This window comes from Carassius gibelio, chromosome A10 (genome assembly GCF_023724105.1).
Source record: "Carassius gibelio isolate Cgi1373 ecotype wild population from Czech Republic chromosome A10, carGib1.2-hapl.c, whole genome shotgun sequence".
Taxonomy (NCBI): domain Eukaryota; kingdom Metazoa; phylum Chordata; class Actinopteri; order Cypriniformes; family Cyprinidae; genus Carassius; species Carassius gibelio.
The window spans coordinates 14,634,653-14,649,351 of record NC_068380.1 but is presented as its reverse complement, the minus strand read 5'-3'; the positions used below and the strand labels follow the sequence as shown (position 1 = coordinate 14,649,351).

The following is a 14,699-nucleotide window of genomic DNA, read 5'->3' as shown; positions in this document are numbered from 1 at the left end:
AGACTATTAATTCTTTATCTCAGGAATGCTTCCTTATAGTAATCTCTTAATCTATTATAGTTTCTTTCTTCTCCAGTCACTGCAAAATATAGCAGTCTATTCATAAAGTGGCTAATGTAGAAAAAGCGTTTGCTGAACATTTCGGATGACCCATTACTAGAAAGTCTTGATGAAGTTATGAAATTACTAGTATGCTGATTAACTTAAGCTTCAAAATGTTGACAAAGTCTCATTTCAATATCATTCATGAGCAGTTCCCTCAGACTGTACAGTATGTACACAACAAGGTAACACTTTAGAATAAGGTTCCATTAGTTAATGTTAGTTAACTACTTTCGTTAACATGAACTAAGCAAGAACAATCCTTCTACAGCATTTATAAGTCTTAGCTCATGTTAATTTCAACATTTACTAATGCATTATTTAAATCAAAAGTTGTGCTTGTTAACATTAGTTAATGCACTGTGAATTACCATGAACTAACAATGAATAACTGTATTTTCATTAACTAACATTAACAAAGATGAATAAATACAGTAATAAATGTATTATTCATTGTTTGTTCATGTTAATTAATACATTAACTAACATTAACTAATGGAACCTTATTCTAAAGTGTTACCCACAACAAAACAAGGAAATGCTTACATATTTAGTGGACTACAGAGAAATACAACATTTGAATGACATTTTCATTCTAATATAACATTTTCAGATCTTACACACTCATACACACACACACGTTTGTTTTTGTGAAAAGTGGGGACATCCCATTGGTGTAATAGTTTTTATAATGTAGAAACTGTATATTCTATGGCCCTTCACCAACCTTACACCTAACCCTAACCCACACAGGAAACTTTGTGCATTTTTACTTTATCAAAAAAACTCATTCTGTATGATTTATAAGCTTTTTGAAAAATGGGGACATGGGTTATGTCCTCATGTCACCCTCTCCTTGTAATAACTGTGTCATACCCATGTCCTTATACAGAGTTGTGTCCTGATATGTCACAATAACAAGAGCACACACATACACACACACACACACAAATTAAAATTGAATTAAAATATGAATACAATCATAATATTTTTAATCACACCACATTAAAATAGAAAAGCCATAATTGTTGACATGCCTTAAATATATACATTAAAGTGTTCAGGATGTAATCTTGTTTTTTTTTCTTTTATGTACAAATTTAGCTAAATGCACTCCATAATCCATCATCGCAGTCCAGGTCTCTGTCTGCACTGGTAGTGTCCACATCACTGTCACGGCACAATGACTTCCACGAACCAATCCTCAAATAGTTTCAGGAGTAGAGACGAAATAGAGGAGCTCCATCAAACTTCATTTGTTCTTCAAGCTGAGAGGGAAAGCAAGCAAAACAAAAGTACAATTTCAGTGTAAAATTAACCATTGATCAATGCATCAATCAAATACAGGGAGTACTCTTTAGTAATATATTTTTACCTTACACTTCACTTATTCAGTTTTTGTGTTTTAGTGCATTAAGGAAGGACCACATGTATGTATGTATGTAAGTTAGTTCAAATTACTTGTGCATTTGTGTCATTTTGTGAAGATATATGTTGTGTATATATCTGATTCATCTATATATGTTTAGCTGAGATAATTAACCCGCTACATTTTTTGTATGTACCAGTCCCCCCCCCCCCCCCCCCCCGTATTTTCTGCTTATGTTTTTTGTTTTTTTTAACAGTGAGTTTATGTGCATTTTAATTGAAGCAAATCCAAAAACACTTCATCAATGATAATTGTCATTAGTAATTCCATTAACACTGATTGGAAGTGTGTGTGATGAGTGACCCGAACAGAACTCAAGCAGTGACACTCATCGCTCTTTTATTGATCCATCATTGACTTTCCAATTCTGGTGTTTGTCACAAAACTGGCAGCAGATGCTCCATTGAGCCAGATCAAGAAGATCCGGACACCGGCATCCAGACAGACTTCGAACTCTTTGCTCTCTGTCAAATGTGTTTATGAGGTTAATGAAGCGGGGACTGGGAACTGGAACAAGACAAAAAGCATGAAATGTAGATGGCTGATGACCAAGTCCCCTGCTCTGTTTGGCAGTGTTGGTGGAGGTGAGGAGTTCACAGGGAGTGTCTAAGTACCCATGACTAAACAGGCTTACTGAACATATGTCAAACTCTCATTTCATGCCCTGAGTGCTCACTTTCCCAGCCCTACTCAAACATAATATGTAACGTCGATGATGACTTAACGCACAGTGCTACGTTTTATTTGTTAATAAAATATTGTAACAGTTAGACATTAGAGGTGATTTGCTTGTGAACAAATCTTATAAGGGAATAGCGTTCTGTGAAGGACCATTGTCTGGACCTTCTGAATGATCCTCGGTTTTTAATCTGAATGAGACACAAAATGAAAATGAGTAAATTATTTTTTGAACTGGGATCAGCTGACAGACTGAATTAGGCATTTCAGTTGGGCAATCAAAACAAGGTATAGGAAGAAACATCCGTGTGTGATATCACCAATGGATCCTCTGTAGTGAATGGGTGCCGTCAGAATGAGAGTGCAAAAGGCTGATAAAAACATCACAACAATCATCAATTGTGAAGTCCATCTTGTGAAGGAAAAAATGTGTGTTTATAAGAAACAAAGACAATCTAAAGTACGAGTCCTCAATCTATAATGTTGTTTCCTCCAGTGAAAAAGTAATTTCGCCTGAATTGGGAGAGAAATATGCACGGATCAAGCAGCATTTACAAGCAAAGCAGTCCAAGACAATTATGTAAGTGGATTTTTATGTGAAAGGACAACATGGGATGGATGTTTTCACCGTGATTATGAATGATTAACAACTTGATGGATTTGCTTCTTATTAACACACAGCTTTTCATTGCACAAGATGGAATGAAGTTGTGTGGATTAATTATGGATTACTGTGATGTTTTATCAGCTGGTTGGAATCTCATTCTGACGGCACCCATTCACTGCAGAGGATCCCTTAGTAAGCAAGTGACATAATGCAAAATTTCTCTCAATCTGTTCCCATTAAGAATCAAACATATCTCGATTTTGGATGGCCTGAGGGTAAATATTAAGCAATTTTTTTTTTAAATCCTTTAAAACATCATCTCCGGTAATATCGTAGCCTCAGGGTCCCCTGCGTTGAGGGTCGTCCTTGTGTGTGCTCATTGCAGCCTCTTCTTGTGCATGCTCATGACCAGATCTCATGATGAGAGGGTGGAATAATCCACTGCGTGCAACTCTGTGACAGCTTGGACACGCCTGGCGGTTCCCATCATGCTTCTCACGTTCCTTCTCCTCCATCCCTGCCTAATTAACATTCCATGCAGCCCAACACATTATGCTGTGACCTTGCCTGCTCCGCTGAAGCCTCCGCATGGAAACTGTGGCGTGTACGGTACCGTGAGGACATGCTCCAGTCAGGCAGAATATTGATTCGGGGCAGATATCGATCGCATATACAACACTCCATTAACTTCACTCACATGAACACAATGCAGGGTTAACACCTCGAGCCTGCTGTTATGAGTGCTGCTTTTGAACAGTTTCATTCAGTGGACCTTTCTGAATTGTTACTCCAGTATGTGGCTTCCAGAGAGTGTCTTATTGAGTATTACGAGTGGTTACATTTCTGATTGATTTGCTTGGTGAATGATTCAATGAATCTTATTATGCTTTATTAAAATTAGCGTTTTTGTTTAGAAATGTATTTTCTCCCACATTCTCATTATGTGATTCGCTGCTGGTTTACCTTTGATTCTGGTCTCAGTGGCTGATACTCACTTGTTCTGGTGTTTGGAGCCCTGCAGATGTGCGTGGTATTGTGCCACGGAGTTGAGCGTAACACTGCAGACCTCACATGTGTGACTCCGCTTCAGGCCTAAGAGCAGACATAAATAAAAACACATCTGTTAGACTAGAATCTTATGAGTGTAAATATAATGCCCTGAGCATTTGACCGTCTCTTCACAGTACATGAATTATATGGATACATTAGCATATAGCCTGAGCACAGCACATTGCTATTCTTTCTCATGCAAAAAAACAAAACAAAAACAATGGTGACCTAAAATCATTATTATTAATTTTAGTAAAGAAAAATAAAGGGCTACTACATTTCAGACAAAGAATAAAAATAAAAATAATAGCTATTCATTTTTTTATTTATTTTTTACCTATATATATATATATATATATATATATATATATATATATATATATATATATATATATATATATATATATATATATATATATATATATATATATATATATATATGTATGTATAAATATGTATTATATCAGTATTTAGTACTTCAGTATTTGTTGTGCTGCCTTATAGATACAGTATATATATATATATATATATATATATATATATAAAATCATAATATCTTTACATAATATATTGCAGTAATTAGAATCACCACTGAGACTAAAGAGAATTACACCAATATATATATATATATATATATATATATATATATATATATATATATATATATATATATATATATATATATATATATATATATATATATATATATTACAACATAATTATTATTAAATTTACATTTGTGTACTGATGTAACCCAAATTTTGACTTCTGTCATGTGTGCATTTGCTACGTGCTTAAAAGTACAGGACAGTCTGTTCCGAAGGCCTCAGCTGAACTTTAGACTTTAGAAGACTTCTGTATTAATATAGAAATAGAAAAACAAAAAGATGTAGATTTCCATCTAGTCTCACAGAACGTTTATGTTTTGCGCTTATGACGCTGTTTGTCTGAGTTTTGGCTTCACACGTCTGTATTTTGAGTTATTTTTGATCCTTGTGGGTTTTTGATAAGGGAGACAATACAGCCTGAGGTCTATACAATACAATATCTCCTGAGGTCTTTGCAACCCTGCATTTAGCTGAGCAACACCCAAAGGCAACAACTATCTGTTGATCTTCTAAAATGTGGAAGTTAAACTGGACTGCAAGGCTCATCTGGTATCTTTATATGGACCAGAGGCATATGACCAATGTCTTTCTATCTATTTGAGACATGACTTCATTTCTGGATCACGAGACTCTTTGCTTGAAGAGACTACATAAGGAGGTGCAAACCCCTCCTTCCTCTCTCGCTCAGACTGAGTTCAGCCTAGACCCTTCTAGCTGGACTTAGTCTTTTCTCACCTTCTTCATCTTTGATTCCGGGCTCACTTGAATACTTTGAACTTCTCTCAGGTTTTATTCATCTCAGATATGATTATTATTATATTACTTGTTATTATATGAATACTATTATAACTTTTGACTTTTGATATACAGGGTATTGTTGTATACTTTGTATTATTATTATTTTTAACATCTTGATTACTTTTGAATATTATAATGCATTTTGTATTACTTTTAATTGGGCAACATCCATCATACATGGATTGCTTTTAAAACTATATTAATTTTGGGATTTGTATTTTCTATATTTGAAGCTGATTTTAATACTTACTAATCTGTTTGCAAGTTATGAGTTGTATTCTCATTTCCTATATTCTTTGAATAAATTTGCATACTAAAATACCACCCCACCGTCTGACCAGAATTGAAGTCTCATTTTTTGCATCAGTTTTGGAGGCACCCGCTGGAGATCGTTGAAGTTTTCATTTCATTAAGTTTTGATGCAACGCAAGACAAAATAAAGAGAGGTGAGTAGCTCATCTTTTTCTCTTTATGGGCTTCTGTGGTGTTGCCTGCCGGGTCTAGGAGATATATCTGTGGACCCACCTCGTTCATTAATCTTGACTGCAGCAAGAGAACGAGCCTGGGTCATAGCCGGTGGTATAACCGTAGACGGTGGTTTAACCGTATTTGAAAAATCAGCGCGCGCTGGGGGACGAGACGGCGATCCGCGGCATTAAATGTGTTGTTCACTATTGAGGGTTACTGGTAGTGTGGATAAATATCTGCGCTTTACATCCTGCGGGGTTACCGGGGGTGTATTGCGAGCACTTTTGGGTTAAACCGAAAATGCAACAGTATTTTGAGACACGCGCTGTGAGGGTTTACTTACAGCGTGCTGGTCGGGTCTGAATGCCGTCTCTTGTTTTTGGATATAGTCTCTGGGATTAGACTTGGCAGTTTACGACACAAACAGAACCCCACCTTGCGACTAAATTTAGATCAATAAATTGTCAGACGGTGCATTAAGTAAAAATAAGTAGAAATTAAGCAAAATAAGTAAAGGAATTAAGTAAAATAAGTAAAGATAAGTAAAAATAAGTTAAGATAAATAATTAATTTTAATTAAGTGTATCTGAATTGAATAAACCTTTTCCCTGTTGGATTTGTCGGCACATGAGATAATGGCACCTGTTCAAATAAAAGAAACTCCAAATGAATATGTGATGTAGAAGAAATAAGACAGAAAATGGTTAAAGATGGATTTAGAGAGATTTCGGTTCCACGCAGACAGAGTGAATGGGTGTTGACCCCTTAACGGTCACTCACGTTTTTTGAAGATAGACTTGAATTTGCATAATACAAACCTAAAATTTTACAATTCATGACCGAAAATATTTTGTAACACGATTTTGATGTGCCATTTACATGGTAATGTAATTGTCTGATTTTAAAATGGGATTTAAAGGATGAATTTTGAGATTTTATGTTTTCAAGTGATATATGACTTCTGATGATTTATGAAATATGATAGAGAAAAAGGCAACGAGGAAGTCTTCTTTTGTAATGTAGATTTCTGAGTGTGTACTCTTGTCATAAATGAATTTTATTACTTTTCCTACATAGTCTTTTAACAAGAATATTGGTAATATATATATATTTGAGAGTCTTGGACTTTTCCAATGGTATATAGTTTGTCAGGATTGGATTTGATTTGATTGTGGTGTGGTGCAGTCGGCGCAGACAGCCCGTATTCGGGACGGGGTGACAGTTAACAGGTTGAAGGAAATTACTGATCACAAAGAACAGAAGAAATAGGCACGTGTTTTATGTTGTTTATGGATAAGGAAAGTCAAAGGGCTTTTGACAGACAGAAATGGTAGAATTGTACAGGTTTATAATTTAGCGCAAGCAGCTAGAGAGGCTATAAGATATGTGGGATTTATTAAAAATCTTGTAACAAAGGAGCCAAGAGCCGATATAGGCAAAGCTCCTAAGATTGATGACATTTATAACTGGCAGAAATGTAACAGATTTCTGAGAATTGTGAATATAGTTTGTTATTTCTCCTGGCAATTTGGAAGAGCTGAGGCTGAGTGGGGCAAATATGTGAAATTATATTCCAGGTTACCATGCTATAAGCAGGTGGCCAAGTGGGGGTCTATCGAACTATTGGTGTGCGTGATTTACCTAGCATTGTAAACACGCTGCCAATTATGAAATTTAACTGTACTAATTACAACCGCAAATGATTTTGCTACTTAATTTAACGAACTGCGTATTGAAGTACAGCATGTGATTGGATCAGAAATCCAAATTTTTACTAATGTAACATTGATCAGACAGGGCACTAACGAGCCCTTTGTTAAATATACTGAGCATTTCACATGAGCTTTGAAGGAGTTTGTTGCTACAAAAGAAGCTGTTGATGTGAAATCTCATATACTGTTACACACGGCACACGTGGGGAACCAGAGCTCAAGATATTGTTGACCAAACGAAAAGAGCAGGTGATGCGATTGGATCGCCCTCTGTCTCTGTAATTACCTGTTATAATCGTCAGGAAACAGGCCACTACGTAATTAGGTGCCTGGAGCGAGATGGAGAGCGAGGGTTTTAAAAATGTTTAAAAAGGTTCCTCTTTTCAGCAACAGCGACGGCTACCAAAGTAGCCCCCCCCTCTACGGCCTCGCTCTCAAAATAGAGGTGATGCAGAGAAAAGGAAGTCGACATGCAGGCACAGCTTAAGCTGCTGATGCCACAGGCTGACCATAGCACTTGAGATCATAGCTACATATTTATTTAGCTACTCTAATTTACATTTTACAAATAAACACATGACTCTTCGAGGATTATCTGATGACAGTCTTTTCACACAGTCTCAATTAATTCCCTTAATAATTTATCCACTTAAGCAAACCCTTTCGGGTGCAATTCTGGGTTGGAGAAAGTCAAGTTGGCACTGTAGTGGGAATGGATATATTGGAGAAATTGGAAGCAGATATTTTATTAACCAAATCAAATAGTTAGTCAAATTTTGCCAGTTCCCATTCCAGTTGTCAGAAAAATTGAACTCCTAAATTTAACATTGGAGCTGTTACAGCAAATGAGAAAGAGTCTACTGGCTCTCCAATGATACAATATTTTTCTGAGAAATTTTCAGATTTGTGGTCAACTTCTAAACTTGATGTTGGTCTTTGCAGATTTAAACCTCTGAATGTTTCAGGTCCTGCACCTCCTCCAGTATTACAGTATCCTCTTCGGAGAGAAAGAGAGAGCGGCACAGGCAAATTGTGACCCAGCTCGAGAAAGGGATTGTGGTAAGATGTGCCTCTCAATGTGATTCACATGTGGCCTGTAAGAAAGCCAGACGATAACTATAGGCTTACTATAGACTATACCGCATTGAATGCTGTGACCACCAAAGCAACCCCATTGTTGCCAATCATTCAACCATTTTAAAAGAATAGTGCGCGCCGTCCGTTATAATTCAATATTGTGATGACATTCTTTTTGCATCTCCAAATAAGGTGCAGCATCTGAGTGTACTCACTCTCTTGTTGAGAGCACTTCAAGAGGCTGGCTTCCTCCTGAACAAACGGGAAGTACAGCTGTTTCAACCATTAGTACATTTTTAGGTCAGAGTGTTGGTCGTGAGGGAGAAATACCTCTTCCAGATCGGGTCATAACAATTACAAAATTAAAGAAGCCAACCACAGTTACTGGTTTAAGATCATTAATGGGGCTATTTAGTTTTAATCGGGTTTATATTCCTGATTTTTCTGATTTGGCTGAACCTCTAACCGAGGCTCTTAAGGGAGGCCTTCCGGGTGCTTCCCCTCTAGAGTGGACAGCAGACATGGCTGAGTCTTTCACTCTTCTCAAATCCGCACTAGCCTCTTCTCCTGCGTTACATGAACAAAACCGCTCCACATTTGGACACATGTAGGCCCGAATGCTTACAACTGCGTGCTGGGACAGCATAAAGGTGACAAAAGTTTTGGAACTGTTGGATATTATTCGATTGTGATTCCTTCTTCTATGAAAGGACAGATGGCATGTTTGATGGCGTTGGACTGTGCAGAGTGAGCACTGAAGTTCACTGAGCACATCGTCGGCTACAACCAGACTATTTTACATACCCCACATCGCTTTTTACATTTGCTACCTGAAACAAAGGTGAAATCGATCTCAAATCAGCGACGGGCTAAGTGGGAAACTGCTCTAATGAATATTCAGCTTACTGTTGTTACAGATAACCGGACGAACCCTGCCTCCCTGATGGAGAACGAAGGGAGGGCACATGACTGTGCTGTGGTGGTTACTTGTGACAGAGGACATTTCGTCAGAAATTAGACATTTGCAAATGTCATGGACATGTTCGTGGATGGCGGCAGCTTTTATGAGGGGGAAACACGCTACACAGGTTGGGCGGTAGTAGAGGGGAGGATGGGCGAAGTCTTGGCTGAAGGGTCGCTACGGGGAGGAAGTGCTCAGATCGCTGAACTGCATGCTTTGAAAGCTGCTTTAAATTTTACACTTAAATTAACTGCAAGCGAAAATAGCTCCATTTATGTGAATATTTTTACTGACAGTGCCTACAGTTATCATGTAGTGCGGAGTTATGGCCCTGTCTGGAAACGTCGCGGTTATCTGACCACCGCCGGTATGCCAATAAGTCATCAAACCATGATTAAAGAAATTCTTGAATTCTTGAAACGTGCGAGAAAATTTCACCTAACAGTGTTGCGGTTTGCAAGGTTACAGGTCACAGTACTTTCAATGATTGGTGGGCAAAAGGAAACTCGCTAGCTGATAAGGCTGTGAGAGAGGCGGCCAGGGGTGCATCACTTGGAGAGGTAACTGCAATTTTCCCTGTTCATCCAAATTGTGCAGGATCAGAAACTCTATCTAAATTGTACACAAATGAAGATAATGAAATATGTCAAAAAGGTTAGGAGCTATTTTAACTGAAGAAGGAATTAATGCTCTAAATGAAAAGGGTGTTCCGCCTAGCAGATATTAATTGATCTATACCACAGGATTGCACACCAAGGGGTTCATAAAACTAATACTATGTTACAACAAACATGGTTTTGACCAGAGATGTTACAAACTGTGAGGGACAGACTGTCCAGATAAATCCATCATTTACAAACAAAGCCACGATTATGAAGAGGTATGATATCAATTAGCCACAGTCCTCGCCCGCGAGGACCTTTTACACATTGACAGGTAGATTTTATTTTTGTACCCTCTGATCATGGGTACACCTTATGCGCATTTAAGGATGCCCGTTCAGTGCCCTCAGCGTCCAAAATGCTGGAGACTTAAAAGACTGCTGCATTTAATTTAACGGCTAAAATCCTGTACAAGTGGGGGACAAAGTAATGGTTCAGAAATAGGGAATTTAGGTCCAATGTCTTCCAGGTATGAAGGTCCTTACTCAGTGTTGCTGACTACTCCAACTTTTCTCTCTACTTATTGAAATCGAGCCAGGCTTGACTCGATGGAAGCATCTTGCACAAGTGAAGCCCCTGTTACAGCTTGCTTATACTAACAATATCTCTCAGTGCACAATAGATTTTCTTTTTATAGACTAAGGGTACCCTTTCTAAAATTAAGGTTGTAATCAATGTTTGTTTTCAACCTCTGTGAGGTGATGGAGGGTCTGACTTATGTCAGGAGTGTAATAATTGATTGATTCAATTATCGATTATTTATTTAGTGATTGTTCACTTGCTTCCGGAGAATCAAAATTAACCAAAATTCACAATATCTGTTCCTTAGGTTGTTAATGATACCGTTTTCACTGTAAATTTGTCCAACAGGTGTAAGCTCTATCAGACGAATTGCTGCTAAGGACGAACAATGATTAATGATTAATTGTTTACTTCTCTCCAGGTTTCCAATGCTGAGTTCCCCTGGATCTAATGTATTTATTTGTTTATAAAATGATGAAATGAAACTGAAAACCATAATGTTTACATGTAACAATTGTGATTAATGTTGTTTTATCTGTCTTGTTGTGTCCTTGTTCGTGTGTGTGTGTAAATGTTATATGTAATGTTTGTCGCTTCGCTTTGGCATTATATGTTTGTGTGTGTGTTTGTGTTTGTGTTCTTTTTGTTTCCACATATTTCTGTTCCTACTACTCTAAAACTAAACAGGTATGAGTGCATGCTGATACGGAACCTATCCTGCGTACATTTACCACACGACTGGTTCTAAGGGTGACCCTTTGGTGTGACTTCTGCTACAGTGCAGCTCATTGACGATTCGGGAGAGGTTGCTGTGCTCGTAGCTGGACATCTGTGTTGGATCCCAAGAACTGGACGCATCGTCATCACATCGCACGCTAACTCTACATCATCTGAGAGACTTGTGCTTTAATCTACCAGCTGATATATAGATTTACAAATCCCTACATCAAGATGCCTCACAAGATTATTGATCAAAAAGATTCTTTTACTCCTATTGCTATCAGCAATGATGAAGAAATGTATGAATTAGAGGTGAAGGGTAAGGAAAGATACAAGATGTTGAAAAAGATCAACGAAAGTTTGGAAATTTGCGACATGATACCCCAATCCGATAAGGACAAATATCTTAAGAAGCTACCCATTAAGAAGAGAAAGTATGATGATAAGTTTAGAGATGGAAAGAAGGGTATGCTGTAGTAAGTCCTCGACTCAGCAAAAGTCCAGGTGAGGTCAGGGGTCGGATGCTTTTAGTGCTCCTCGTCTGATCAGCTTGGTGAAGAATTCCTGTCAACTTTAACGCGGCTGGGGTTAAAGAGGTATCTACAGTCTACCTGAAAAGATTCATTCACTTTTATATTTCCTTTATGCTTACACGATTAAGTGCTTATCTGAAATGTTTTACTTACTTATTTTTTCTGCATATGTATTTGTTACCTTTGACTATTATGTATCTTATTTTCAAGGGAAAGGATTTTGGGTGCGAGTCTTTTTGTCAAGACTCGAGTGGGGGACTGATGTAACCCAAATTTTGACTTCTGTCATGTGTGCATTTGCTACGTGCTTAAAAGTACAGGACAGTCTGTTCCGAAGGCCTCAGCTGAACTTTAGACTTTAGAAGACTTCTGTATTAATATAGAAATAGAAAAACAAAAAGATGTAGATTTCCATCTAGTCTCACAGAACGTTTATGTTTTGCGCTTATGACGCTGTTTGTCTGAGTTTTGGCTTCACACGTCTGTATTTTGAGTTATTTTTGATCCTTGTGGGTTTTTGATAAGGGAGACAATACAGCCTGAGGTCTATACAATACAATATCTCCTGAGGTCTTTGCAACCCTGCATTTAGCTGAGCAACACCCAAAGGCAACAACTATCTGTTGATCTTCTAAAATGTGGAAGTTAAACTGGACTGCAAGGCTCATCTGGTATCTTTATATGGACCAGAGGCATATGACCAATGTCTTTCTATCTATTTGAGACATGACTTCATTTCTGGATCACGAGACTCTTTGCTTGAAGAGACTACATAAGGAGGTGCAAACCCCTCCTTCCTCTCTCGCTCAGACTGAGTTCAGCCTAGACCCTTCTAGCTGGACTTAGTCTTTTCTCACCTTCTTCATCTTTGATTCCGGGCTCACTTGAATACTTTGAACTTCTCTCAGGTTTTATTCATCTCAGATATGATTATTATTATATTACTTGTTATTATATGAATACTATTATAACTTTTGACTTTTGATATACAGGGTATTGTTGTATACTTTGTATTATTATTATTTTTAACATCTTGATTACTTTTGAATATTATAATGCATTTTGTATTACTTTTAATTGGGCAACATCCATCATACATGGATTGCTTTTAAAACTATATTAATTTTGGGATTTGTATTTTCTATATTTGAAGCTGATTTTAATACTTACTAATCTGTTTGCAAGTTATGAGTTGTATTCTCATTTCCTATATTCTTTGAATAAATTTGCATACTAAAATACCACCCCACCGTCTGACCAGAATTGAAGTCTCATTTTTTGCATCATGTACATTTTATTTAACTTTCTGGTAACGATTAAAAATAAGGTTCCATTAGTTAATTATGTATTTACCAACACAAACAAACAATTAACAATACATTTATTACAGTATTTATTAATCTTTGTTAATGTTAATGAAAATACAATTGTTCACTGTTAATTCACAGTGCATTAACTAATGTTAACAAGCACAACTTTAAATTTTTAATAATGCATTAGGAAATGCTGAATATACATGATTAATAAATTCTGTAGTATTGTTCATGCTTAGTAAAAGTAGTTAACTAATGTTAAGTAATGAATGTTGTTGTAAAATTACCAATGTTTTGTGTAAAATGAAAAAAAAAAAGTTTTAAAATATGTACAAAGCAATGAAAATCACCACTGAAACGAAGAATTACAAAAATGTTAATAAATAGCAATATAAAGAAAAAACATAAAGAAAAGCATAAATAAAATTAGACCTATATATATATATATAGGTCTAATTTTATTCATGCTTTTCTTTATGCAAAATATAATATCAAAGTAATAATAAAATATAAAATATTTTCTTTAGATTTTTGGAGTAAATTATGACTTGGACTAGTTTTTGTGTCATTCCTTCATATATAGCACCCTGAAATGCAATCCTTCCTGCTCCAGTAAACAAATTATGCATAAAACCAAAAATATATATGCCTCCTTCACATAGAAACACAAGCTTATGTCCACTTATGCCTCATATATTCAAAGAGCATGTCTTTTCATGCATCCATCTAACACTTGATGTGATTTACTACGGGAGATGGGTGGTGTTAAATGACCCCTACATATGCCACAAATCAAGCACGGCCTCTGTTTAAACAAGCAGAATCCTTTGTTATCCCAGTATCTGGGCAATCAGGCCGGATGATGAATGGAGGCTCATCTAGAAGCCTCATCAATAACATTTACCACAGATCTATATTCAATCAAAGCTCTAGATTACGTTGGCTTCATCTTTGCAACCACAGCACCGCAGCTTTTCTTTGGAATGGTGCTCATTCAATGATTAGAAGCACATAACAGAAGGGGCCGTGAAACGCGCTGATAAGTCGTATCCTCCCACAGCTCTGTCTTCCTACACCACATCTGTTCTCCACCTCTAACTAGAACACACCAGTAAATGAGAAGCTTGTGTGAAGCTTGGAAAATCAGTGTCTGACTTCCTGTGAGGTGGGAAGTCTGATGAAAATGCTATGGAATGGCATTTGACTGCTGCTGAACATTGATTGGGAGTGCCACTGTTAGTGCCACTAACTTTTATTTAACGATAGACCAGCGTTAACACAGACAGTTGCTAATAAGCAGAAATAGCATGTCAAATACTATTCTATGTTCATAGTCATTGAAGACTAATATTATTATCTCACAGGTACAGCACAAAAATAGAGTGCTTGTACTATTATTGGCGAGTGAAGTACTGGGAAGCCTTAATGAAAACTGCAGCAATGAGTCACAAGCCTGACT

At 36.9% G+C, this 14,699-nt stretch overlaps 1 protein-coding gene and 1 long non-coding RNA gene across 3 annotated transcripts in view; one reads left to right on the top strand and one right to left on the bottom strand.

Annotated features, from left to right (window-relative positions):
• Positions 1-1,077: 1,077 nt before the first annotated feature.
• Positions 1,078-14,699, bottom strand: part of LOC128021299 (zinc finger matrin-type protein 4-like) — a 32,310-nt gene continuing 18,688 nt past the window's right edge. For both annotated transcript variants that reach the window (XM_052608414.1, XM_052608415.1), the window contains 2 exons: positions 3,812-3,908; positions 1,078-1,370 (listed from right to left, as the gene is read on the bottom strand). In XM_052608414.1, coding sequence (XP_052464374.1) covers positions 1,355-1,370; positions 3,812-3,908 — 113 coding nt within the window. In that variant the 3' untranslated portion in view covers positions 1,078-1,354. The remainder of the gene's footprint in view (positions 1,371-3,811; positions 3,909-14,699) is intronic.
• LOC128021301 (uncharacterized) lies at positions 4,616-13,184 on the top strand. The gene is made up of 2 exons (XR_008185512.1): positions 4,616-5,718; positions 11,362-13,184. It is a non-coding gene; the product is annotated as an uncharacterized LOC128021301 (long non-coding RNA).